The sequence below is a fragment of the Callithrix jacchus genome, chromosome 22, assembly GCF_049354715.1.
Source record: "Callithrix jacchus isolate 240 chromosome 22, calJac240_pri, whole genome shotgun sequence".
Classification (NCBI taxonomy): domain Eukaryota; kingdom Metazoa; phylum Chordata; class Mammalia; order Primates; family Cebidae; genus Callithrix; species Callithrix jacchus.
The window spans coordinates 2600572-2628411 of NC_133523.1; the positions used below are offsets into that span (position 1 = coordinate 2600572).

The 27840-nt window shown below is 59.0% G+C and overlaps 2 protein-coding genes across 6 annotated transcripts; one reads left to right on the forward strand and one right to left on the reverse strand.

The window, feature by feature from the left end:
• On the reverse strand, positions 1-27198 carry SGTA (small glutamine rich tetratricopeptide repeat co-chaperone alpha). 5 transcript variants are annotated; one of them, XM_035286943.3, is made up of 13 exons: positions 27061-27101; positions 26400-26489; positions 14346-14485; positions 12611-12717; positions 12163-12247; positions 9557-9656; positions 8513-8617; positions 7491-7629; positions 6697-6759; positions 4986-5023; positions 3268-3357; positions 2967-3086; positions 1-1151 (listed from the first exon to the last, which is right to left on the reverse strand). In XM_035286943.3, exons 3-12 carry the CDS (start codon positions 14443-14445, stop codon positions 2972-2974), a joined length of 942 nt encoding a protein of 313 aa, XP_035142834.1. In that variant the 5' UTR covers positions 14446-14485; positions 26400-26489; positions 27061-27101; the 3' UTR covers positions 1-1151; positions 2967-2971. The 5 variants fall into 5 exon arrangements, with proteins under 5 accessions (XP_035142834.1, XP_008985211.1, XP_035142833.1 ...); XM_008986963.5 differs by lacking the exon at positions 26400-26489; XM_035286942.3 differs by lacking the exon at positions 26400-26489 and having other exon boundaries at positions 14346-14519.
• Positions 484-2287, forward strand: LOC118150284 (uncharacterized). Its single transcript, XM_035286946.3, has 2 exons — positions 484-1382; positions 1873-2287. The coding sequence occupies exons 1-2, from the start codon at positions 484-486 to the stop codon at positions 1883-1885; spliced, it is 912 nt and encodes a 303-aa protein (XP_035142837.1). The 3' UTR covers positions 1886-2287.
• Positions 27199-27840: the final 642 nt, after the last annotated feature.

Here is a 27840-nt window from a genome sequence, read left to right on the forward strand (position 1 = left end):
GAGGTCACAACGCCTATTTATTCCCTACACATCACGCCCTGCACCCAGATGGGCTCGGCACACACCTCACCGCCATGAGGGGCTGCAGGGCCCTGGGGGCCCCGTTCCTACTGTTACCTACGACACATGGTATTGCGCCTACCTCGCAGACGGCCAAGACCCAGGGATTCCCAGGATGCTCCGACTGCCAGCCCTGCTGCTGGGACCACAGCGCCGTGGGCTCACCTGCCACCCCCAGGCCCCAGGAGCTGAGGCAGGCCCCCCAATGTCTAGCTCTCGGCTGCTCTCCTGGTGGCTGTTTTAGGGCCAAGGTGAGTGGCACCAGAGGTGCTCCATGGCCTCAACCTGGAACTGGAGGGGTGAGCTTTCCGGCGGGCCCTGGGCCTATGAAACACCCAGGACGGAAGGACAGCAGGATGGGACACAGACAGAAATGGCCCAGCTGCCTTCCCCGTGCCCGCGGCTAAGGCAGCCGGACCAGTCATGATGACACTCGTGGCTCTCAGTCTCGAGGACCGGAAAATGAGGGTGGGTGGCGGGGAACGCATGTCTCCCGACACGCAGGACTGGAGAAAGTCACAGAAACTGGTCCTATGCACCCAGGACGGCTCCTGGCCGCGGAGGCGTGGGGTGACTGCAGCTGCCCCCTGGATGTCTGCCAGGGAAGAGGTCCTCATGCAGACACGCGGCGCAGCGTCCGGGCCGCAGCTGGCAGTGAGCTCTTCCGAGCAGGCACGGGGCCCGGGAGGCCGGGAGCAGCTTCTCAGCACGGGAGGGGGCGGGGGCTGTAAAAAGGCTCCGGAAGCCACAGGATCCGCCACGCGGCTGAACGTGGAAGCTGCCGCTTCACTGAGGGGCCGGGAGCACCCCAGGATTCTAGAAAATACTCAAGTGATGGGCTGTCTGGGGCCTGGGAGGGAGGTCGCTGCTGGGCTGTGCTCAGCTTGCTGGCTCTTGTTTCAAGAAAGGTCTGGGGGCTACAAGGGAGTTACAAAAAGGGAGTGGAGGAGGCAGAGATCAAAGGGAAAATCCATCTTGACATGCAGGTCCGAGGTCTCTCTCTTCCCCTCTCTCAGGCAGTCCAACAGGAGACAGCAAACACCCGGAAGCTTCCAGTCAGCCAGGGAAGGACGCGGTCACACGAGGAATGGCTGGAGGGGGACAGATGTGACGGCGGTCAGAGCACAGGTGGAGACCCCGGCCGCACCACACACTCTAGGCAGGAGGAGAGGCCCTCAGCCAGGGACCACGCCAGCTCTCTCAACGGACGTCAGAGCCACAGCCACGCCGGCAGCATTCCGGACACTCAGGGCCACGTGTGCCCGGTGGCGCAGAGAACGCCGCCGTGATCTAGAAGGGTCTGCAGTGTGGCGGGACTTTGGGTATGAGGTTATGTTGGTGAAAAATCCACCTCGACTATTAAAAAAATAAATAAATGAAAACTTATTTTAAACAAGAAAAGACTGGAAGAAAAGGTGGCCGCAATATGAACGTCAGTTGCCCTGGGTGAAAAGACTGAGGTTGGGCTGAACACGGGGCTCACACTTGTCATCCCGGCACTTTGGGAGGCTGGGGTGGGAGGATGGCTTGAGCCCAGGAGTTGAGACCACCAGCCTGGGCAGTGTAGTGAGATCCCGCCTGTACAGTAAAGACAAAACTCAGCCGGGTGCAGTGCTGTGTCCCTGTAGTTCCAGCTACAGGGAGGCTGAGGTGGGAGGACCACTTGAGCCCAGGAGGTTGAGGCTGCAGTGAGACGTGATCGTACCACTGCCCTCCAGTCGCGGTGACAGAGCAGGATAGTCTCAAAGTAACAAAAAAGATTAAGGTTGTTCTTGCTGCTTTTTCACGTTTGTCCTTTAAATTTATCTACAGTAATTCTGGTTAAAAAATGAGAATGTGTACACAAGGGACGCCCCCAGCAACGGTGACGGGATGAAGAGGCCACGTTGGAGCAGAATGGACACACCTCGGGAGGCCTGGAGCTACTCGGCCCAGGAGTCGGCATCTGCTGCGGACGGACAGGACGGACACGGAACCCCGGGATGGAAACCAAGCCAGCCACGGGCCCCTGGAACCCACGGGGGACTCCAAGTGCATTTTTTTTTTTTTTTGAGACGAAGTTTTGCTCTTGTTACCCAGGCTGGAGTGCAATGGCGCGATCTCGGCTCACCGCAACCTCAGCCTCCTGGGTTCAGGCAATTCTCCTGCCTCAGCCTCCCGAGTAGCTGGGATTACAGGCACGCGCCACCGTGCCCAGCTAATTTTTTGTATTTTTAGCAGAGACGGGGTTTCACCATGTTGACCAGGATGGTCTCGATCTCTTGACCTCGTGATCCACCCGCCTCGGCCTCCCAAAGTGCTGGGATTACAGGCGTGAGCCACTGTGCCTGGCCATTTTTAAACAACGCTAAGCGCAATGGCTGCTCACAGTGAGAAAGGGACAAAAATATCCCTCACAAGGGCCGGGCGCGGTGGCTCAAAAAACGTAGGCAGAACGCTCAGACGTGCAGTCAAAGGCAGGTGCCCGGATTGTCCTTTCCACCACCCAAAAACCTGGTTCCATCCCCCAGGTGGCAGCTCTGACGCTGCAGAAACAAAAAGCTTCCGCGGGGGGGACGCCAGACACCAGCCCTTCCAGTGGGGGGCCCAGACCCCTAGACACCAGCCCTCCCAGGAAGCCGTGGCTTCCCCCTCATCTCCACCCAGCCCCGATCCACAGATGGGAAACAGGACGGGGGAGAAGGAGGTGGCGGCCACCTGGAAAGGAGTCCAATGCCCAGAGATGCCCCCACCTGCCTCAGCGGTTCAGGGCAAGCTTCTGAGCCGGACGTGCTCAGGACTCACTGTCGAGTGCCCAGGGGGGCTCTACAGTCCCCGGGCAGCACTCCTGCTGGCTGCCCTCCCCTCGGGGCACTCCCTCGGTGTCACTCCTGCTGGCCGCTCCCCATCCTGGGCCCTGCACTCACCGGCGTCACTCCTGCTGTTCGTCGTTGCTGGCGCTGGGCGTCCGACTCCGGATCTGGCTCCTGAGCTGCTCTATCAGCTCCGGGTTCTGCTGCTGCATCTGCTGGGCAAACTGCTGACCGCTGTGAGGAAGGGCGCACGGGGCTCAGCCAGGGCCAGGAGCCTGCCACTGCCTCCGTCCGTCGCCACCTGACCCCTTGACCCCTCCACCCCACAGACAGGTCTGACTGCTCGCCAGAGGATGCCAGGCCCTCCGGAGCAGGGGGACGCCACCCACGCCCTCCTTGAAGCAGGTCCACTCACGCCTGGATGAGACTGGCCAGGTCGTTCTGCGAGGGGCTGGTGCCAGGAGTTCCCAGGGGGTTGTGGCCTCCCGAAATCATGCCAGACATGCTGCAGAAGAAAGCACGTGACCCGCAGCCAGGACAGCCCGACGGCCATCCCCACTGCAGCCCCTCAGCCAGGACAGCCCGACGGCCATCCCCACTGCAGCCCCTCAGCAGCGGCCTGGGAGAGATTCCCTAGGGTCTTCACCTTCTCGCACAGGAGAGGACTCTCTCTCACCACCCAGCAGGCCTCCCTCCCAAACCCACCCTGTGAGTCCCCCCCGCTTTCCCACAACGCCCTTCCTTCTTCCACATAAAGATGATGGTTCTCAGCCAGGGGGTGATCCTGCCCCACAGGACCCCTGCAATGTCAGCAGACATTTCCAACAGCCATGCCTGGGTTACACCAAGACTGGGGCAGGAGGTGCTCCTGGCGTGCAGCGCGTGGAGGCCAGAGACACTGCTCAGCACCCTGCAGTGCCCAGGACAGCCCTGCCCCAGAGGCAGGTCCAGCTCAAATGGCCACGGTGCTGTGGCTGGGAAACTGTGCTTCCAGATTTGACCGTGGGCTGGGCACAGTGGCTCACACCTGCGATCCCTGCACTTTGGGAGGCCGAGGCGGGTGGATCACCTGAGGTAGGAAGTTCAAGACCAGCCTGACCAATATAGAGAAACCCCGTCTCTACTGAAAATGCAAAATTAACTGGGTGTGGTGGCACATGCTTATAATCCCAGCTACTCGGGAGGCTGAGGCAGGAGAATCGCTTGAACCCGGGAGGCAGAGGTTACAGTGAGCTGAGATCGTGCTATTGCACTGCTTGGGCAACAGAGCAAAATTCTGTCTCAAAAAATATATATATTTGACCATAGGCTGGGTGAGGTGGCTCATACCTGTAATCCCGGCACTTTGGGAGGTGAGGTAGGAGGATCACCTGAGGTCAGGAGTTCAAGACCATCCTGGCCAACATGGTGAAACCCTGTCTCTACTAAAAATGAGAAAATTAGCCAGGCGTGGTGGCGGGTGCGTGTAATTCCAGATACTTCAGGAAGCTGAGACAGGAGAATCAGTTGCTCCCAGGAGGTGGAGACTGCGCTCCAGCCGGGGTGACAGAGTGAGACTCCGTCTCAAATAAAAAAAAAGATTTGACCGTGAAAACGGGCGAGCAGTTCCCCAATAAGCACAGTTTATTGGGGGGCTACCTGATGAGCCTTATACGCAAGAGAAACGAAAACAGGGATTGCCACGGAGGCCGGCACAGCCACGCTCAGAGCAGCAGTGCCGACAGCCCTGATGCCCACGGACAGAGGCGTGGCCCAGCCACACTGGAATGTCATTACTCAGCCATGAAAAGGAAGGAGGCCCCGACCCAGGCCCCAGCACAGATGCACCCTGAGGACACAGGCTCACGGGAGACGCCAGACACCAAAGAGCACGCAGTGTGTGATCCCACTTCTGTGAAATGTCCAGGACAGGCCCGGCCACAGAGACAGGAAGTGGACGCGTGGCTGTCGGGGTGGGCGGGGGTTGGGAGTGACGGCTGATGGGAGGGGGCTGCTTTCGGAGGCGATGCATGCGTGCTGGTGCTCAGTGGTGGTGACAGTTGCCTGACAGTGTAAATGTCCTTAAGGCCATCAAGTACACTTTAAATTTCCCCTCAATAAAAAGACATTTAACCACGAGAGGTTGTCACTTACAGCTGCTGAATCTGGGGATTGTTCATTAGACTTGAAGCCTGCAGGAAAGAACCAATTTGTCAGGACAGAGAGCTCCAGGCACATCCTTCTCTTTCACCGGACACGCTGCATCTGAACCGGGCTTCCTTCCGGACTCCAGCACCCCGACGCACAGGAAAAGCCGGCCGCTGGGTCTTTCTTACCCTTTTCCCCACACTTCCGTCTGCTGACCCGCGAGCTGTGACCTTCATGTTCTATCACTGACACCCTGTTTTGGCTCTATGCTTTAGGGGTGGTGTGGTGGCGCCACGGCGTCTGTCACTGGCTGCTGCCGTTTCGCTGTGTGGGTGCGTTTCGGTTCCTTACCGTAGCTGCTGTCTACTTCGGTGTATTGGATTGGCTTCTAGCTCTGCTGTATCAGTAAACAGCAGCGTGGCCGGGCGCGGTGGCTCACGCCTGCAATCCCAGCACTTTGGGAAGCTGAGGCAGGCAGATCGCTTGAGGTCAGGAGCTTGAGACCAGCCTAACCAACATGGTGAAACCTGGTCTCTATTAAAAATACAAAATAAGGCAGGCATGGTGGCGCGTGCCTGTAATCCCAGCTACTCAGGAGGCTAAGGCAGGAGAATCGCTTGAACCCAGGAGGTGGAGGTTGCCGTGAGCTGACCTTGGGCCACTGCACTCCGGCCTGGGTGACAGAGCGAGACTCTGTCTCAAAAGTGAGAAATAGAAATATGAATAAATAAACAAACAGGACTGTACTGGGCACCTTACTAACTCTCCACCGGGGACTATTCCTTCGGACCTGCTGAAAGCGGGTGGCTCAGAGCCGTGGCAAACTCTCTGTGTAAAGGGAGTGTGGAAATACTCCCTGCCTTTCCAGACACCGGGTCCCTGACCCAACTACTCAGCTCTGCTGTGGCATCACGAAAGCCACCACGGACACTACATGTATGAATGGACATGGCTGTGTGCCAATAAAACTTTATTAACAAAACCCAGTGGCGGGCCTTATTCTGCCAACCCTAGATGTCTGAGGGCAAAAGGAGTTTGTGCCATGGTGAGGCTGAGAGGCCCCTTGAAGGGCTGGGGCTGCTCACCCTCCATCCCATGGTGAGTACACGCGTCCTGGGCCAGCTGGGTCCTTATTCTGACTGCCAGTGAGTCTGAGGGCTTTTCTCTCCCTAACAGCCTTAGGCGAGTCCCTGCCCCTTAAGGCATGGGAGCCTGCAGTGTAGCCCCAGGGCACACAAACCTCCAGGGCACACATGCTTGCACAGGGGTGGCTCTCCAAGGGTCCCAGCCAAGGAACCCTCTGCCACAGGCCACCCCTTTGAGTGCCTGGCGCTCTGGTTCCCTCCCTGAACCCTGGAAGGCAGGCGCGGCTGTGCTGTGATCGGCGTCTCTGCACTGTGAGGAGGGACCCACACTGGGGCGGGGATGTGCTCTCCCTGGGTTATTCAGCCCGGAAGGGCGGCATGCAGTTTTCGGTGCTCATTACTGAGGTCTGGCTTGAGACATCAACACTGGGGACACTCGTGATCGCCAAAGCTGAGGGCTGGGTGCTCCCGACATGGAGTGCTTGGGACAGCCCCACAGACGAGAACCGTCTGCTCTCAGATGCCAGCAGTGCCATGAGAGGGAAGCCCTGGCCCGCAGCGATGACGCAGCAGGTGTGGGCCTGGGGCGTGGCGGGGCTGCCAGGGGGGCAGGGAGGAGAGCCGGCGCTCACCATGGTCATGAAGCCGGGGTTGTTCAGCAGGCCGGCGATGTCGATGCTGCCCGCGCCTCCCGTCTGGGGGTGAGAACAGCCTGGTGAGTGGGGCCTGGATCAGGGGCCACGATGAGTAAGCCCCCTCAAGACAGCGGCCCCTCGGGGCTCAGACATTCTACCAACCCTGCGGCCAGAGGCTGCTGAGGCAGGCGGCACACAGCGCAGGCCGGCTGGGGGCCAGCCCCGTCTACCGTCCACGCCTCTACTTCCTGCATTCCGCCGCTCTGACACCTTGGGGCCTCGCTGGCGTGGCAGAGCTGGCCCCTCCTGGAGTGGCCACTTCCCAGAGAGAGCAGACGACTCCCCCAGGAACGCCCCTTAGAAATACACACCCACCGACCTAGAACCCACACCCCTAGCACCTCCCTGATCACCTCAGAGCCACAATCCACCTGCCCCAGCCACCCCCAGCCAGGGACCAGGCGACCAGGGCAGCCCCCAGGCCTAGGTCCAGTGAAACAGCTCAAACTGGCCAACCCTAAGCCTCGCCACACGACCCACAGTGAGGGTCTGTATGTGGCCTCTCCCCACCTCCCGCCTAGCCCTGCAGCCAGCCTCCTGCCTCCAGGGGTCTGGGAGCAGGAACCCACTCCTCACAACAGTCACTTCCACGGGCGCGTCTCACCACTGACTGAGACCCCGGACCCTCACGACAGGCAGGTTAAGCCGAGAGCTGGTGGTGCGCCCAAGGACCTGTCCCCACCCGCCAGTCAACCCTGCATTCTGGGGCCACTCGCCCCCGCTGCACTCACAGGGCTGGGGGCCTCCCGCAGCTTCAGCTCTGCGATCTTGAGATTGGACTTGTACGTCTCGTTGTCGGGGTCCAGCTCTAGGGCCTTCTTGTAGTAGGCCACGGCCTCCACGTGCTTGTTCAGGCTGGAAAGCGCCAGGCTGGGGAGAGTGCCGGGGACAGCCTGGTCCCATCTGCCCTGCTCTGGGAGGCCCCACCCAGTCCCCCCTCCCCAGCGGCCCGGCAGCCCCTGTGCACTGTCAACTCGGTGGAGGCAAACCTGGCTTTCGAGGGGTCCAGAGTGGGACTGAGGGAGACAGACATGAGAAGACCCGAGGCACAAGAACTGGTGTCCCCACGGGGCCACGCAGGACTTCAAGGCCTGAGGGGGCTGAGGAGGGAGCGGGCAGGCATGGGGTCACAGGAAAAGCGTGGATGTGGTCTGTGCCGTGCTTCCTGGCACAGGGCACCGAGGACCCTTGGAACCTCTGAGGGACAGACATGTCTCCCACCATCCACAAGCACCTCGACCCCCACCTGAGTCTTCACTACTGAGGTGACTCGGGGGCCCCTAGAGAGCCCAGGGCGGGTCCTGGGGAGACCGAATCACACAGACTTTGAGCATTGGAAGCAGCAGGCAGAGGCACCCTCGTGCTGGGGGGGCAGCGCCGGCCCCACGGGGCACAGGCTCCTGCCCTGGGGACCTCCTGCCTCGCCCTCGGACCCCTCCTGTGTCCTTCATCATAAACCAGGTGCTCCCCTGAGCTCTTGGAGCTGCCTGTGCAAGCTACGGCGCCTGAGCGGGGCCTGTGGGAACCCCAGCGCGCAGCCGGTCGGGGAGAAGCAAGGGTCCCGGGATCTCCGGCTGGCAGCTGACGCGGGGCGGTCTGTGGGACTGAGCCCGTGGCCTGTAGGGCCCACGGCTAGTGTCAAGGCTGAACCGACCGGGGTGGGAGAATCGGTGCGGGTGTGGAAAAGGCCACACGGGAGGAAGCAGGAGCACGCAGGAGAAAAGGGGCCCCGGACGGCACTCACGGCCCTCACCCCATCCTGCCGTAGGCCTTGCTGTAGGCCGGGTCTATGCAGATGGCCCGCTCGCAGTCCTGCACGGCACCCGCGTAGTTACCGAGTTTGCTGTAGGCCGCGGCTCTGGGGAAGTAAAGGCAGGGCAGGTACCTCACCAGCAGCTCTGAGCTGTGGGCAGCCCTGGAGGGAAGCCTCAGTGCTGCGTTCCTCTCCCGCTTCCTGGAGGCGCAGCCTCAGTTTCCCGGTCTGTAAAATGGGGCTGGTGGGGAGAGCTGAGAGGTGTGGCTGCCGAGATGCTCTTACAAAGATGTGGGCTCAGAGCACCAACGGCCGCTCGGGACTGCAACTCTGGACTTTATTTACAAAAAATGTTCCGACCCACAGCAAAGAGTGCAGGAAACGCACACCCAAGTTTTATCACCAAATTTACTGACGTATCAATAAAAAAAGAACTCAGACCAGGTCAGGGCGCAGTGGCTCACGCCTGTAATCCCTCTGTCACTCAGGGTAGAGTGCAGTGGTGCGATCTTGGCTCACTGCAACCTTTGCCTCCTGGGTTCAGGCAATTCTCTTGCCTCAGCCTCCTGAGTAGCTGGGACTACAGGCACCTGCCACTACACTAGGCTAATATTTGTATTTTTAGTAGAGACAGGGTTTCGCCATGTTGGTCAGGCTGGTCTTCAACTCCTGACCTCAGGTGATCCGCCTGCCTTGGCCTCCCAAAGTGCTGGGATTACAGATGTGAGCCAGCACGCCTGGCCCCCGGACTAACTGTTTTTACATTTTCTGTGGAGAGAGGGGTCTTGCTATGTTGCCCAGGCTGGTCCTGAACTCCTGGCCTCAAGTCATCCTCCCACCGTGGACTCCAAGAGCGCCGGGCATGCCGCCTGATTTTAACGTCAGCATCGACTCTCCGTGACCCTCTTGCTGGCCACCTGATGCTTGTTCCTGGCCTGGGACCCCTGGTGAACCCCATCTACAGTGCAGAGGCCTCTCCCACCTCCGGTCCTTGCTAAGCACCCGGGAGACCGCCCCTGCCCTGGGCAGGCCCTGAGCTGGTACCTGTTGCAGAAATAGACGGCGTTGGCGGGGTTGAGCTCGATGGCCTTTCCGTAGAAATGCACAGCCGCTTCAAAGTTTTCCACCTTCATCTGCTCATTTCCTAAAGAGAGAAAAACCCTGGGGCGTTCGCAAAGACCGAGGGGCCTCGGCGCCACACGCGGCTCTTCTGGGCGCCTAGGATTCAACACGGACGCGGGCTTGGGAGGCGCCTGCATCTATGGGGGGGTTCTCTAGTTGCAGGGACTTAGGGAGATGGAGGCAGGGGCGGCAGGGCCTGGCCTGTGTCTGGCAATGGTGGCTGTCACTGCCCGGACGGCGACGGCTGGGAACGGAAGGGTTAATGCGGCTCACTGGCCCAGGGAGCGAACTGTCTCTTTTGCTATAATTTTTGGAAAGAGCCCAGGTGGAGGCCTGCGTTCTAGAATACTCATGTGATGTCTTCTGACTTCACAGGCAATGCAGCTTCTCTCTAAGGTGCAGCTGGCAGGGCGGTAAAAAGCCCAGCTGTGGCCGGGCACGGTGGCTCACGCCTGTAATCCCAGCACTCTGGGAAGCCGAGGTGGGCAAATCACAAGGTCAAGAGAGTGAGACCATCCTGGCCAACAGGGTGAAACCCTGTCTCTACTGAAAAATACAAAAATTAGCTGGGTGCGCTGGCACACACCTGTACCGCCAGCTACTCGGGAGTCTGAGGCAAGAGAATCGCTTGAACCAGGGAGCCGGAGGTTGCAGTGAGCCAAGGTCACACCACTGTACTCCAGCCTGGCGACAGAATGAGACTCCCTCTCAAAAAAAAAAAACAAAACAAAACAAAACCCAGCTGCTATCCCATAACCAACTGAGAGCTCTGAAGATGGGAACCCGCTCCGGCCCCGAGATCCCAATTCAGGAGGGTGCAGGGGAAGGCGGGTGTCCGCCTTAAACAGGTCAGTGAGACACAATTTACATGCCGCAAAGCTTACACTCGAAAAATGTAATTTAGGGCCACACGTGGTGGCTCACACCTGTAATCCCAGCACTTTGGGAGGCCAAGGCCGGTGGATCACCTGAGGTCAGGAGTTCAAGGCCAGCCTGACCAAAATGGAGAAACCCCATCTCTACTAAAAATACAAAATTAGCTGGGCGTGGTGGTGCACGCCTGTAGTCCCAGCTACTTGGGAGGCTGAGGCAAGAGAATCGCTTGAACCCTGGAGGCGGAAGTTGCGGTGAGCCGAGATAGCTCCATTGCATGCCAGCCTGACAGACAAGAATGAAACTCTGTCTCAAAAAAGAAAAAAGTAATTTAGGGCCAGGCACAGTGGCTCACACTTGTAATCCCAGGAGTTTGAGAGACTGAGGTGGGTGGATCACCTGAGGTCAGGAGTTCAGGACCAGCCTGGCCAACATGGTGAAACCCCGACTCTACGAAAAATACAAAATGAGCCAGGTATGGCAGCGCACGCCTGTAACCCCAGCTACCTGGGAGGCTGAGGCAGGAGAACTGCTTGAACCCAGGAGGCGAGGTTGCAGTGGGCTGAGATCGCGCCACTGCACTCCAGCCTGGGGCACACAGCAAGGCTCTGGCTCCAAAGAAGAATACTAATTTTGTGGTGTTTAGTATATTCAACACGTGCAACCAGAAGCAAATTCCAGACGCTCCCCCCACCCCAAAAAGCCACCCTGTCCCCGTGAGCTGTCGCCACCCCCAACCCGGGCACCCACACACCCCCCTTCCTGTCTGTGTGGATCCGCCTGTCCTGGACATTTCACAGGAATGGGATCACGCACAGCATGGCCTTTTGTGTCTGGCGTCTCTCCCGGAGCGTGATGTCCTCGTGGTGCCCCTGCGCCGGACCCTGGGTCAGAACCCCGCTCTCCTTTGTGGCTGACGCACATTCCACCGTGTAGACGGGACATGCTGTGCTGATCCGTTTATCGTGCACAGACAATTTAAGCTGACTTTGCTTTCATGTATTTATTTTGAGACAGAGTCTCACTTTTGTTGCCCAGACTGGAGTGCAGTGGGGTGAGCTGGACTCACTGCAACCTCCGCCTCCCAGGTTCAGGCGACTCTCCTGCCTCAGCCTCCCCAGTAGCTGGGATTACGGGTACCCGCCACCGCGCCTGGCTAATGTTTTTGCATTTCTAGTAGAGACGGGGTTTCCCCATGTTGGCCATGCTGGTCTTGAACTCCTGAGCTCGGGTGATCCACCAGCCTCGGCCTCCCACAGTGCTGGGATTATGGGTGTGATCGTGCCGCTCGGCCTGTGTCTGCTTTTGACTCTGTGAACACAGCTGCCGCGAGCATTTGCGTGGACGTGTGTCCAGCCCTCTCAGGCACGTATCTAGTGTCTAGGGGTGGACCTGCTGGGCCTCATGGAAGCTGTGTCACTTTTGGGAACTGCTCCACTCACATCCCCACCAGCCGTGCCTGACGGTCCAGTTTCTCTGCACGTGTGCTCTCACCAGTCCCCCTTCCGTCCCCACTCCCACAAGCCAGTGTGCTGGTCATCAGGGTACTCCCCTCAACTCCCAGGGCTCCAGGCACCAGCCGGCCTCAGCGAGGGTCCCAGGCCCCAGAGTCCAGGCGGGTGACGCGCCTGTGGGTTGGGGGGGTCCTCCGTTACCTTCGGTTTTGAGGCGCTCTGCCTCCGCTGAGTCCTCCTCGGAAGGTGGGGTCCGTGCGGGGCTCCTCGGGTCCTGGGGCATCTCCTGGTCCCAGAGGCAAAGACGGCCTGCTGCCCTCTCCCAACCTGGCACCCTCGGCCTCAGCTCTCCTTGGGATGCCAGAGAGGGCCGCCAAGCCCCTAACACCCCAGGGGCTCTGCAGGGGACTCCTGGCCCCTTGCCACATGGCCCTGGGCAAGCCACCGCAGTGCCACGTGCCTTAGGCCCCGCCAATGAAGGGAGGAGGGCCGAGGGCTCCTGCAGCCTCGCTGCCAGCCCACGAGAGGATGTGGGCAGAGTGCCAGGAGATGACGCGAGCAGGCACCCGGGGTCCCCAGCGCTGCTCGCTGCTGCTGCTGCTGCTGCTCTCATTTCAGGGGCGGTGGCTTGGGAGGCCTAGAGGCTCACCTTGCCTGTGGTGGCCGCTTCAAATATCTCCGGCAGAGTCTGAGGGAGCGCGAGGTCGCTGTCTTCCACTGTCACCCCAAACGCGGTCTCCAGGCACTGGATGGCGACTGGAAGGGGGAACAGAGGAGGGCCCGCGAGTTGAATGCAGCCCTGAGCTTACATTTTCCGGTCTAGAGGGTGGGGTTGGTGCTCAGGCTTCCCCAGGTGTGCTTGTTCCCAAGGATCCCAGAATGCAGGGGCCGCTGCCTGCGCCCTGGCCTGGCACAGTGGATCCTCCTCCTTCCCAAAAAGAAAAGCTGTACAGAGAAGCCCTGTGCGCCTGAGAGCGGGGCCCAGGTGGTGACCTCAGGCCTCCATGGGGTCTCAATGCTGTGGCTGCCCGGCTGAGGTGTGGTGGGGGCTAAGCCCTGCTTGGAGGGCCACATCAGGGGTGAGGTGCGCGGAATGCTGTCAGACCTCCAAGGGCGCCCGGCCCGAGTCAGGAGACTGAAGCCAGCCCTCAGTAGAAGTCCTGTGTGACTATGTCTGTACCAGGGCAGGACCATGGAGAGCAGGACAGGAAACAGCTGCAGGGCCCCTCTCCTGGAGCCTCAGCACACGAGCCCCGGCACCCTCATCCCCCGGAGCCTATCATCCACACAGGCCCCGGCACCCTCCTCCCCTGAGCCCTGGCACCCTCCTCCCCCGAGCCCATCCACACAAGCCCCGGCACCCTCCTCCCCCAAGGCCGTCCACACGAGCCCCGGTACCCCCCTCCCCCTCCCCCCGGCACCCTCCTCCCCCTGAGCCTCAGCACATGAGCCCCGGCACCCTCATCCCCTCAAGCCCGTCGTCCACACGAGCCCTGGCACCCTCCTCCCCCTGAGCCTCAGCACATGAGCCCCGGCACCCTCATCCCCTGAGCCCGTCTACATGAGCCCCGGCACCCTCCTCCCCCCGAGCCCGTCCACACAGGCCCCAGCACCCTCCTCCCCTGAGCCCGTCCACACAGACCCCGGCACTCTCCTCCCCCAAGCCCGTCTACATGAACCCTGGCACCCTCCTTGTGTGGGCCCGGGTCCTAACCCGGCTCACTAGCGGAGGCCGGCTACTTCCTCCCCAGTGCTGTGTCCAGGACCGGGGCACATCCCTGCATTTGTCACTGTGGGTCCATGTCACAGAGGCCTGGCAGGCCCCAGACACAGGTGAGCGAAGCAGAGGTGGATAAGGAGGATCTGGGCCGGAGCCTGCCAGCCGCACAAGCTACCTCCCTAGCCCTCCTTACCCTCCAAGCCCCAGGTGTGGGTGTCACAGACGTGGGAGCCAGACCAGACAGGAGACCATGGCAGGTCAGGCGGGACACCAATGGGGCTGGGACTCTAGGGCGGGACCAGCACTAGAAGAGCTTTTCCCTGGGACCAATAGCGATATGCACACACTAGGTGGTGAGAACGTTCTGGAAGCACACCTTGATGGAAGATGGGGAGACAGAAAAGGCCACTGGAAGGCAGCTCAGCCTGAAGGCGGCAAGTGACAGTCGTACCATGCGGTGGCAGGCAGGAGGGCTCGGCTCGGCCCTGGTTCCTGTGGCCGAGGGCTGTGTGGCCCTGGGCAGGCCCCGGCCCTCTCTGGGCTCAGCTTCCTCCCCCAAGAAGCCAGGCGGGAGACCAGCAGTCTACACACCAGGTGTCTATACTAGGTGACTGTGCCAGCTGCTGCCGGGGAAGGGAAGGGGGGGTGGCGGGCACACTCATACCTTCCAGGCTCTCCTGGGCATCGGACGAGAGGCCCCCGTGCCGGAGCTGGTCGTGGAGGAACTGGATGATGGCGTAGGCCAGACGCTTCTTGTTGTCCATCTCGAGCCCGGAAGAGGTGACACCTGGGGGTGCTCAGGATCTGCGGGTCCAAGTGGAGGGCCTGAGTGGCGGGGCTGCGGGAAAACCCCCCATCAGGCCCCTCACAGTCCCCGCCGCAGGCCCGACCCCAACTCGCCGGGTCCTATTCTAAGGGCGCTGGGCTGATCTCAGCTCCAGGGTAGCCAAGATGGAAAGGCCTTAATATGCCCATTTCACGGATGATGACCTGAGGCCCAGAGCTCACCAACCCGACTGTGCACAGGCCAGCAACTGTGAGGCCAGCGGGCAAGCAGCAGCTGCCCTAGAGAACCCGCCCGGCTCCCAGGACCTCCCGAGTGCTCTGAGGGTGGTGCTGAGGCCCCATAGAGGTCCCTTCTGCCCCTGCTTCTGGCATGAGGTGGTTGGAGGTCGGGGACACTGCCCAGCGCCCTGCAGTGCCCAAGACAGCTCCGCTCCAGAGAACGAAGCAGCACCAATGTCCACGGTGTCCAGAGGGAGAGACCTCGTCCTGAGCCAAAGCCGTGACCCCTTTCCTCAGCCTACCTCTTTTTTGGCACCTCAGCATTTCTGAGGCACCCAGCGGGGCCGGGTGTGCCTGCCGTGACATCACCGTTTCGTGGGACTGGCAGAGGACTCCCCCTGAGGAGTTCTTGGAGAGCAGTCTCATTCCCTTTCATTCCCCCTGGGATGCCTGCCTCATCCTTGGACGCCTGGCTGATTCCCCCTGGACACCCGCCTCGTCCCCCCTTGGACGCCCGTCTGGTTCCCCTGGACACCCGTCTGGTTCCCCCTGGATGCCCGCCTCGTCCCCCCTGGATGCCCGCCTCGTCCCCCCGGACACCTGCCTCATTCCCCCTGGACACCCACCTCATCCCCCCTTGGACACCCATCTGGTTCCCCCTGGACACCCACCTCGTCCCCCCTGGACACCCACCTCGTCCCCCCTTGGACGCCCGTCTGGTTCCCCCTGGATGCCCGCCTCGTTCCCCCCGGACACCTGCCTTGTTCCTCACTCCCAGGACCTGACAGCTGCTCTGCTCATGTCTGTGGTCTCTGCAGGTTCCCGCCAGAGCTCTAAAGAGCGCCGGAGGATGATGTCGGGAGAGGCTGCTCTGGAAGCCGGAGCTGTTGCCCACAGACAGGTCTTTTTTTAGTACAAGACCTTTCACGCAGGTTTCCTGGGTGCCCGGGCCAAGTTGGAGGGACTCCAGCCGCAGCGACCTTCCCGGCACTGAGCAGGACGCCCCGCCACGTGCTGTGCGAGCTTCCCTGGGGCAGGCTGGCCAGCGGCCTTGCGGCGCCACTTCCAGCAAGCCTGGCCTCACTGTGCCTCAGTTTCCAGCTGAAGGCTGACCACGGTGACGCTAAATGTTCTGATATAACCGCACCGAGAAGCAGCAGCCACCGCCGGGGCCACCGTGCTCTGGGCTGAACACTGCTCCCCTCATCACATGCACCTGCAACCCGAGGATGGGACCTTGTTTGTGTCTTTGCAGAGACAAGCAAGTTGAGGCGAGGTCACTGTGGTGGCCGGCCATGTGAAGACAGACGCAGAGGCTGAGGCCACCCGGCCCCCAGCAGCTGGAAGACGCAGGACGGAGCCGCCTTCAGAGGCAGCGCGGCCCGGCCCCACCTTCACCTCCGACTTCTGGCCTCCAGAGCTGCAAGGAAATCAGCCGTGGTGGTTTTAAGCCATCTGGGTTGTGGTCACAGGACTAGCAAGCGGACACAGCCCTTGGCTGTGAGGGAGAGGCCAGGTGGCTTGGGTCCCGATTGTGGCCTGCAAAGCTCATGAGCTCGGACGGGTCGTTGAGCGTGTCGGAGCCTCCGCCTCCACGTCTGTAAAATGGGGAGGCCCATGGTGGCTGCTGTCGGGGGTCAGGAGAAGTAACTGCGACGCTCTCAGCCAAGAGCATGGCGCCCTGCAGTGTCCGCCGTGACTTTCACGATTCCTCGAGGTGAGACTTGCAGCACCGACCTCGGCTGGCTGTTTCTGGCGGTGTGACCTAGGGGAAGCACCTGAGCTCCGTTGAGCCTCAGTTCCCTCTTCTGTCCCCCAGAGATGGCAACAGCACCTCCCCATCAGGGGTGCGTGAGGAGGGGTAAGACCAGGCGTGCGCCGTGCCGCGCGAACAGCCCCACAGGCAGGCACGTGGACAGGCGCCTGCTCACCCGCAGTGCCCACACCAACACAGGCTGAGGCTGTTCCAGAAACGCTGCCCGCTGCGCAGGTCTACTAGGAGGAGGTGGAGAACGTGCTCCCAGGCTAGAAGCAGGCATGGAGGGGGTGGCTGCGGTGCTGGGGCATGGCGGGGGCACCCCTTGGAGAGGCCCTGGCCATGGGATGGGCCCCCATCCTCTCCGTTCTCCTGCCACAGGACAGGGCCCCCATCCTCTCCGTCCTCCGGCCACGGGACAGAACCCCGTCCTCTGTTCTCGAGATGAGGTTCCCTTGGTGGGGCTAGGTGGCCACCTTCCCTTGAAGCCACTTCCCGTCTAGGGCCTCTGCTGTCCACGAGCAGCTGTGTCTTCCCCGTCTGTGGCCCTCACTGGCTGGCACACAGGGTGGTGGGGCTGTGTGTCACTGGCCTTCCTCATGGGGCCAGGCCCAGCCCATCCGTAGTCGGCCATATATTCAGCCAAACTCTGTGTGCCCAGACCCAGACAGTCACAGGTCCGACATCAAGCTCAGGCTGGGTCAGATGGGGCGTGGCTAAGAGGTTGCCCGCCTCGGGGCGGATGAGGAAGTGCCGGACCTGGCTGCCTCTGGATTTTCTTTCTTTGTTTCTTTTTTTTTTTTTGAGACGGAGTTTCACTCTTGTTCCCCAGACTGGAGTGCAATGGCGCGATCTCAGCTCACCGCAACCTCCGCCTCCTGGGTTCAGGCAATTCTCCTGCCTCAGCCTCCTGAGTAGCTGGGATTACAGGCACGTGCCACCATGCCCAGCTAATTTTTTGTATTTTTAGTAGAGACGGGGTTTCACCATGTTGACCAGGATGGTCTCGATCTCTTGACCTCGTGATCCACCCGCCTTGGCCTCCCAAAGTGCTGGGATTACAGGTGTGAGCCACCGCGCCCGGCTCCCTCAGGATAATTTTTTATTCTTCTCTGTGTTGTGCCCAGATCTGCTCTCCAAAATGTAACTAAAACCGCAAAAGCCAGCAAGGAATCTCTGACCCAGCACCCAAAGGGCCGCGGCTCCTCCTCCTGAGCCCACGCAGCATGAGAACAGCACAGCCGGGGTCTGCCGCCAGGTCCCACGCCCCACCTGGGGCCCAGGGACACTCTGTGCACAGCCACGCTGACACGTGGCTCCAGGGGCTGAACGCTGGGATGAGCCAAACTGTGTCCCCCTCAATCCATACACTGAAGTCCTAACGGCCAGGACCTCGAAATGTGACCTCGCCTGGAAATAAGATCTTGGCAGATAGAATTCATTAAGATGGCGTCACACCAGACTGCAGTGGGTCCCTAGAGTAGTAACCAGTGTCCTTCTAATAAAGGCAGATGCACGCACAGGGAGAATGCCGTGTGGACGTGACAGCGGAGATGGGGTGACATGGCTACACGCAGAAGAGCGAGGACTGCCGGCCGCCACCAGGTCCCCCTCCCGTCCTCATGAGGAACGAGCCCGCTGGCACCTTGCTCGTGGACTTCCGGCCTCCAGAGCTGAGGGATGACGAACTCTGTTTCAGCTGAAGGTCTCCGGTGCTGTCACAGTGGCCCCAGCAAACCCACACGAACGCCGGGCATGCGGGCATCTCAGGGAGCACCTCCATCCTTCTCACCACTCCAACAAGCAGGCCAGCCCTGTCTCCAGATGAACCAAGGCCCTCAGGGGAGCGTGGTCACGTGCCCAGGGTCACATGGACATGAGGACACACGGGCGGAAGGGAGCAGTGAAGGACGGCGGCCGAGGAGCACGGAGGGAGGGACCGGCTGTGCGTCGGTCCCAGGAGCCAGCAGCCAGAGGGGCAGCTACTTTTATAGGAAATCAAAGCTTCCCATCATTTCTATACAAACGTCCATTTTAACTTTAAGTGCACAGACGTCTCACGGTCCAAGGCATGTGGGTTAAGCCGTGTGCGCACACGCAGAGGCCTTCGGCTACAGCCATCCCCGTGGAGACAGACTCAGAGGCAGGGCACCAAGAGTATCACAACCACGAGGATGACCTGTCTGAGCACCTCCTATGCTTCCGGCAGACCCAGAACCTCAACCGAGTAAAATACCTGTGCGTGAACACTGGCAAAGAGGGGAGGGCACCCCCAGAGAACTTCATCTTTCTTGAGGAGACGAGATCTCACCGTGTTGCCCGGGCTGGTCTCAAACTCCTGGCCTCAAGCGATCCTCCAGCCTTGGCCTCCTAAAGCGCTGGGATCACTGGTGACCCACTGTGATGGGCTCCTCCTCCAGGAGGCCAATGCTGAGGGTCCCCGTGGATCCCACTAACCCACGGATTTTGCAGAAACTGTGTGTGCGCCTGTGTGTGTGCCTCTCCTAGACTCTGTTTGACTCGGTTCTCAATGTGTCAAGACACTTGGCGGTGTCTGACGCGGAGTGGGTGGAGGTCGGGGCACCTCTCAGTGCCTGGGAGTGCCCAGGACGGCTCCTCCACAGAGAACGATCCGGCCCCAATGTCCACAGCTCCCAGTGGGAGAGATGCTGGACTAGAAGAGGGGTGTGAGGAGGCTGTGGGGGCACCAGATACTTTCCACAACCCCGTCTTGTGACCTCAGTGTGACGACCTCCGCGGCAGGACTAGGGATGGAGTCGTTTGTGAGAGGCCACTGGAGCCACAGGCATGGCAGGATCCACACCCGGCAGCCGCCTGACCTGCCCCCACACTCAAGATCAGAGCTGTCCCACCCAAAATACCTCTACATGAGGTGAACAGCCAGTGCCCCCGGGAGACGAGGCGCGGGCCGCCTGAGCGCATCACCCACCACGCGCCGGAGACAAGCCAGGCATTGGCCCAGCAGGCTTCAGACACCAGCTGACGTCAGAGTCGGATTCCAGCAGTGAAGTGGACCTCATACCACGGCACAAGCACAGCCCCGGACACACTGGGCGCGCTCTCAGCTCTGTTATCCTTTCAGGGAAAGCAATATCCATCAACAATCACTTAGAAAAAAAAGGTGGGGAGCAAAAGAAGGCAGACAAAGAGTGTACACAGGGTGTGACTTCATCTCCACGAAAGGCCCAAAACAGGCCCATCCAGAGACAGGAAGGAGACGCAGGAGTGCCGGGGGCTTGGGGAAGGGAAGGCGAGTGACAGCTGGTGGGGACGGAGTTTCCTGGCTTCCTTTTGGGGTGATGAGAAGCTCTAGAACCAGAGAGTGGTGACGGTTGCCCGACTCTGTGAATCTACCAAATGCCACTGAATTTCATGGTACGGGAATCATGTCTCAGTCCTTTAAAGGGGAGGGATCTACCAGCGCGGTTTAGTGTCACCGGATGGGGCGTTACAGTCTTCCTGCAAGCTCCCTGGGGATGGCGATGAGAGTTTCGCTCCCGTCTCAGGACACAGCGCAGAGCCTGGAACTTCCAGGCCCGGGATCAGGACGGGCCAGAGCCTGGAGAGCAGCCAGTCCCGGAATCCAGGTATCTCCCGGAATCCAGATATCTCCCGGAATCCAGATATCTCGCAGGCGACACAGCACGGCCCGCGGAGGTCAGCCACCGCCAGGAGGTGATACCACAAAAGCTGACACCGTCGCCCAAGCTAACGGGGTTCAGAGAGCAAACCAGCCAGGTCTCCTGACCCCCAGACCCAGGGAAAAGGGACACATGCCACCCAAAAGGTTCATAAGATTTTTGGTTTACGGAGTTTTGTGGTTTCTTTCCGCATGTTTTGACACATAACAGCATTACAACAGCCAAAAGGAAACAGCCCATATGCCCACGGACAGGTGACCGGATCAACACAGCGAGGCCTGCGCACACAGTGGAATACTACGCAGCCAGGAACAGGAAATTCTGACCGGGTCCCAAGGACGGACCTTGAGGACGTCACGCTCAGTGAAATAAGCCAGACACGTGGACAAATCCTGTGCGACTCCCCTCCTACGCGGTCCCTAGAGAGGCTGGATTCAGAGACAAAAAGTAGAATTGCGGTGCCAGGGGCGGGGGAGGCCACAGGGAGTGAATGTTTCGTGGGCTACAGTTTCAGTTTGGGAGGATACGAAAGCTCTGGAGATAATGGTGGTGTCGGCTACATAACCACACAAATGTGCATCTATAACTCATTAAGATGTTAAGTTTTGTCAGGGCGCCGTGGCTCACGCCTGTGATCCCAGCACTTTCAGAGGCTGAGGCAGGCGGAGGATCGCTTAAGGTCAGGAGTTCGAGACCATCCTGGCCAACATGGTGAAACCCTGTCTCTACTAAAAATACAAAAATTAGCCGGACGTGGTGGCACATGCCTGTAGTCCCAGCTACTCGGGAGGCTGAGACAGGACAATCGCTTGAACCCAGGAGGCGGAGGTTGCGGTGAGCCGAGATCGCGCCATTGCACTCCAGCCTGGGTAACAAGAGCGAAACTCCGTCTCAAAAAATAAAAAAGGAAAGAAAATACAAAAACTGGCCGGGTGCGGTGACTCTTTCTACTTTCCGACCCCTCAGTGGGTCCTCAGCCGCCCTTTCCAGTTCTCACACCTCGGTCTAAGAGAGGAGGGAGCTGGTACACCAAAGATCAGGTTTCTTTGTTTATTCTGTTAGTTCCCTGAGAAGCGACGCACATCCTGTCCACACACGCGCGTGTGCACGTGCACACCCCCCCTCCCCTGCGTGGATCGCGCTAGGCCCATGTGCCTGGAATGCTAAGCCGAGGTCCAGCTGTCACTGGTATGACCTTGCGTGTGCCACCTGTCTGGGTCTGTCACTCCCTCTGTACGAGGGGGCTGTGACCCCCACCTTCTAGGTTTGTAGGGGACTCAGCCAGGTCTGTTTCTTTTTTTTTTTTTTTTATTTTGAGATGGAGTCTTGCTTTGTCACCCAGGCTGAAGTACAGTGGCACTCACTGAGTCGCACTGCTGTCTCCCGGTGTCACCGGCACCTCTGCACCCCAGGACCTTTGCACGGGCTGTTCCCCCTCCTGGAACACCCCCCACACCCCAGACAACTTCTCTGCCTCTTGGTTTGCACCCTGCCCCCTCCCTGTTACCCTGGGGCAGGACTGAGCAGAAGTGCCCAAGCTGAGACCCCCTGGACTAAGGATGCCACTGATCCCCAAGAGACTGTCTCCCATGATCATCTGCTCTACTGAGGTCCCAGGAGGCTGCACACATTGAAATCCACAAACAAGCTGGGTGCAATGGCTCACGCCTGTAATCCCAGCACTTTGGGAGGCCGAGGCGGGTGGATCACGAGGTCAAGAGATCGAGACCATCCTGGTCAACATGGTGCAACCCCGTCTCTACTAATACAAAAAACTTAGCCAGGCATGGTGGTGCGCGTCTGTGGTCCCAGCTACTCAGAAGGCTGAGGCAGGGGAATCGCTTCAACCTGGGAGGTGGAGACTGCACTGAGCCGGGATCTCGTCACTGCACTGCAGCCTGGCGACAGAGTGAGACGTCATCTCAAAAAAAAAAAAAAAGAAATCCACAAACTATGGAGGACGCTTGAGCCCAGGAGTTTGAGGCCAACCTGGGCAACAAAGTGAGACCCTGTCTCTAACAAAAGCAGAAACGCATCCAGACACTGAGTGGGGAGAGAGCAGGAGGTGACTCCTAGGAGCCGGGGGCCCCGAGTTCTGTTCTTCTGCCCCTTAGGAAGTTTATTCTGGTGTCCGGTGAGAACAGGGAGCAGGCTCCATTTTCTTTCCCCAAATAACGAATGCAGGTCTCTCCCCTGTGGCACTGTGGACATCTCGGGGGCTGATTCTGTCCTGGGCACTGCCAGGCACTGAGCAGTCTCCCTGGCCCCCCCACTGCACACCAGAAGCACCCCCAGCTGAGACCACACACAGCCCCCAGCAGGAGATCACCGTCGGCCTCTCAGTGGGAGGAGAAGGCTGGAAGTCAGTACCCCTCAGCTGGTTCTGGCCAGATGACCTTGCTGAGCTTTCTGAAAACCTTCTGCGTGCAGAGTCCTCTGGCTCAGAACCGCAGGTCCGCGGCGGGGGACCCCTCGCCCCTCCCCGGTGGGGCCATCCAGCGGTTCTCAGATCTGCCTTCCGCACCAAGGCTTCGGGGAAGAAAGTTTTCTGCTCTTCGGAGGGGGGTCCGCAAGCCCGAGGATGGCGTTTTCCTCACCTGCCATTCGGGACTCGGTGTCTTTGGAACGATAAAAGCTTGTCGCGGTTTGGCCGTGGGACAGCACTGTCAAAGAGGCCCGCTGTGTCGCCCAACAGCGAGGGCTCCAGCCTGGTCTCAAGGCAGAGGGCACAGAAGTGAGGGTGGACGGCTGCGGGCCCGTGGGGGCAGCAACTGGGACGCCAGCCTCGGCTCTGAGCCGATGACTCCACATCCCAACTTCACATTTTATCATTTTTTTTTTGTTTTTGAGACGGAGTTTCGCTCTTGTCGCCCAGGCTGGAGTGCAATGGCGCGATCTCGGCTCACCGCAACCTCCGCCTCCTGGGTTCAGGCAATTCTCCTGCCTCAGCCTCCCGAGTAGCTGGGATTACAGGCACGCGCCACCATGCCCGGCTAATTTTTGTATTTATTTTAATGATAAAATGTAGGCTGGGCGCGGTGGCTCACGCCTGTAGTCCCAGCTACTCGGGAGGCTGAGGCAGGAGAATTGCCTGAACCCAGGGGGCGGAGGTTGCGGTGAGCCGAGATCGCGCCATTGCACTCCAGCCTGGGTGACAGGGTGAGACTCCGTCTCAAAAAAATAAATAAAATTAAATTAAAATAAAAACAAAATCGGGCCGGCTTTAGCTCAGCAGTTACTTCGACAGTGCTTTCTATACAACCACTCTGTGTGGTTCGAGACCCGTGGGCTCTCCCCGGTCTTTAAAAAAAAAAAAAAAATGAAAACACAGCCACCTACTCAGGGGCAGTGTCTCTTGCCTGTAATCCCAGCACTTTGGAAGGCTGAGGAGGGAGAATCGCTTGAGGCCAGGTGTTCAAGACCAGCCTGGGCAATATAGTGTATAGTAAGACCCTACAAAAGAGACTCTACAAAAAAAGAAAAAAAAAAACCGAGCGTGACATGGCAGCACACAGCAGCAGCCCCAGCTGCTTGGGAGGCTGACGTAAGAGGGGCACTTGCCCCCAGGAGCTGCAGAGGCTGCAGTGAGCTGTGATTGTGTCTGTGTACTCCAACGGGGGTGACGAAGTGAGACCCTGCCTCTAAAAACAAACAAAAAACTCACGAGCACCTCTCTTCCTTATTTCCCTGCCCAGAGTGAATCATCCAATGGAAAAAACAGCCCATCCCCCTAAACCGAGGTCCTCCTACTTCGTTACACCCCAGGAAGAAGCCCCCACTCTGGCCCACCGCCTTCTGCGAACACTCTGCCCACCTCCACCCGAAACCCACAGCACTTCTCATAAACAGCAGGGCAGGAAGGCTGGGTGCCCCACTCCTCACTCCCTCCTCGGATACCTGGGTTCTAGCTCAGTCTCCCATCTGGATACTCCCCACGTTGAAGCCCCCTTTCTTCTAAGATGCCATGAGGCGGTTGCTGCATGCATAAAAGCCCTCAAGCACTCCCTGGACCCCCAGAGTGTACACTAGAGGCCCCTCACCAGTGGGGGATCATCTGTGGGGTCTACAGCAAACCTGTACGCGCCACTCAAATTAGGCACTCACCTCCCTTCCCCAACTTTGCCAGGAGAGAATCTCGTATTCCTGTGAGCTCCTACCTCGGGCCCAGCATCGCTTTCAAGCCTTTCTGCCTCTCCACAGAGCCATTTTCCCTTTTAACCCCTGCACCTGGCCGTGTCTAAACCCTTTGGACTCAGAGAAGCCTTCAATGTTGAAAAAATTCACAGCCATGGTCAAGTTCCTCGGGGAGGCCATTTTTCTCTGGGCCTGTTTCCACCTCAGTGAAAGAGGAAGCAGGCCAGATGTGGTGGGGCACGCCTCTCGTCACAGAACTTTGGAGGCAAGGTGGACCATCACTTGAATCCAGGAGCTTGAGACCAGCCTGACTTGAGAGGCTAAACTCCAAAGTACCCATTACCCTAGACACAAAATTGGGTGCACACACAAAACTTCGTTCACGATTTCACGGAGCCACACGCTCCCAGCTGCCCATGCTGGTAAGGTATCACTGATCTAGCATAGGGTTTTGATTTTTGACGGGGTCTTACTCTGTCACCCAGGCTGGAGTGCAATGGCGTGGTCTCGGCTCACTGCAACCTCAGCCTCCTGGGTTCAAGGGATTCTCCTGCCTCAGCCTCCTGAGTAGTTGGGATGACAGGCACACATGCCACCATGCCCAGCTAATTTTTGTCTCTTCAGTACAGATGGGATTTCACCATGTTGGCCAGGCTGGTCTCAAACTCCTGACCTCAGGCGATCCACCCATATGATAAGGTTTTTAAAGCATGATTGACATTCGACACTAGATTATTCTCTGGGGCGGGGCTATCCTAGGCACTGCAGGGTAGTGAGCAGCATCCCTGGCCTCTACCCACTCCGTACCAGGAGGTCCCCCAAATCATGACAACCACAAGGTCACCAAGTATCCCCGGGGCATAGGACTGTTCCCGGTTGAGACCCGCTGGTCAAGGGAGGGAAAAGACAGACAAAACGAATAATCAGAGACAGAAACAAGGCAAGGCACGGTGGCTCACGCCTGTAATCCCAGCACTGTGGGAGGCTGAGGCGGGTGGATCACGAGGTCAAGAGTTCGAGACCAGCCTGAGCAACATGGTGAAAGCCCTTCTTTACTAAGAATACAAAAATTAGGCGGGCGTGGTGGTGCGTGCCTGTAGTCCCAGCTACTGAGAGAATGACGCAGGACAACTGCTTGGGCCCCAGAGGTGGAGTGAGCCAAGATCACGCCATTGCAACAGAGCAAGACTCCGTCTCAAAACAAAACAAAGCAAAAAAAACCAAAAAACAGAAAAACAAATGAGTGTGCGGGAGCCCAGACATCCCCAGGTGTTCCTGCCCTTCCTGTTGTCACTGTTCTCTATTTGCCTTTGTCATTTTTAACAGTTTCTTTAAAACGCTGTTGTAGGACAGGCATGGGGGCTCACACCTGTAACCCCAGCACTTTGGGAGGCTTAGGCAGACAGATCATCAAGTCAAGAGTTGGAGACCAGCCTGGCCAACATGGTGAAACCCCGTCTCTACTAAAAATACAAAAAAATTAGCCGGGCGTGGTGGCACCAACCTGTAATCCCAGCTACTGGGGAGGCTGAGGCAGGAGAATCGCTTGAACCCAGGAGGTGGAGTGAGCCGAGATGAAGCCACTGCACTCCTGTCTGGGCGACCGAATAAGATTCCGTCTCAGCCGGGCGCGGTGGCTCATGCCTGTAATCCCAGCACTTTGGGAGGCTGAGGCGGGCGGATCACGAGGTCAAGAGATCAAGACCATCCTGGTCAACATGGTGAAACCCCGTCTCTACTAAAAATACAAAAAATTAGCTGGGCACGGTGGCACGTGCCTGTAATCCCAGCTACTTGGGAGGCTGAGGCAGGAGAATTGCCTGAACCCAGGAGGCGGAGGTTGCGGTGAGCCGAGATCGCGCCATTGCACTCCAGCCTGGGTAACAAGAGCAAAACTCCGTCTCAAAAAAAAAAAAAAAGACACAGAAACAAAAGAAAATGGGAGAATCATTCACCCTCTGAGATGCACACTCACGGCAATCTTCTGGCCCCGAATAACAAAAACAGCCGTTCTCAAGCCAGCTCTCTCTTACCAACTTCCAGGCACCCCGTCAAAGAATCCTATGTGGGTTTACCCTCATAAGGACCCTCCGACACATCTGCTTTTACCACTCCTGTTTACGAAAGAAGGGGCGCTTTGCTTAGAGCGGAGGCGACTCACCCAGGTTTACGCAGCGGGTAAGACGTGCTGGAGGGCTGGTCCTGTATCCCACATTGCCCCAACCTCCAGCAAGATATGCAGAAGACGACTCTAAACATGAAATAAGACGAACGGCCGCCAATTCTTCGGGGTTCTCACTTGGCGCTGGGCCCCGCGGCTCTCATTTCCCAGGCAGGGACTTTTGACAGCGTCCGTTTTACAGAGGGGACAACTGAGGCTCCAAAAAGCCAAGAGGCTGGGTAAGGTCACCGAGGTAGGGACTGGCGGCGCTGGGACTAGAGCCCCGACTTGAGTCACCACAAACGGGGGTCCCCGAGTCACAGGAACGACATTTCCAGGCGGTTAATAAGAGCGAGACGGCAGCGGACACCCAGCGAGCGCTCACTACTCCGGGGCGCCTTCACCTCCCGCCGACCTCGCCACCAGCCCGCGGACCAGCATTTCCAGGACCTGGGGTCCGGGACAGGGAGATCGGGGCTCGAACGGCCTGCCCGATGCCTCCCGGCCTCAGTTTCCCCTCCGCGCCACCTACTCACAGGACCCCGCGAGTCGCGGTGACCCTGACCTCACAATCCCCAACCTCTTACGGGCTCTGGGGCCCCGTGAGCCCCGAGCCGCAGACCCCCGATCCCCCAGGCTCAGCACGGAGCCCCTTACTCACCTCTCAGGCGACCGATCCCCGACCCACCGACGGTTGCGCTTGCGCACCGCGGTGCCACCCGGCCCCGGCCCCTGGGCTCCACGCCTGCGCAGAACAAGGGCATCCCGGCTTGCTTCCCTTCTGCGCAGGTGCATTACTGCTCTAAGTGGGCGTGACAGGAAGTGGCGTAACGTAGAGGCGGGTACCAGCTGGTCGTTAGGGCAACTGACCTCTGCGACCTAACGGAGGCCGGAAATCAGGTCTGACTTGCCATCTAAAACAAGCATGAAGCGGTGCATGGTGGGACAGTGGCGGACTGCAACAGGTGGCGGAGCTGACCACGTGGTGCTGGGCCGGCCACGTGGTGCAGCCGCGTTTGGACATCTGGACCTCAGAGCGTCACAGGCGCGCAATGAATGGGAGTCACTGTTATCCGCTCCCTGTCTTTGTTTATTATTTACCCACCCATCTACTCACCCACAAATGCATTCTTTCATGCAATCTATGAGACGTCTGTGAAAATAGAGACATTTGTAGACAGCAGGTGCCTCATATTCAATCAATATTTATTACAAACCAGCCATAAAAATCAGCGAAGTGTCTACTCTCATTATCTTGCATTGGTGTAGACGGACTATCAACTAATAAACTAGTGCATAAATACAGAAACAAGAAATTTCACAGCAAACCCTGCAAAAAAAAAATGAAGGTTGGCCGGGCGCAGTGGCTCAAGCCTGTAATCCCAGCACTTTGGGAGGCTGAGGCGGGTGGATCACAAGGTCGAGAGATCGAGACCAACCT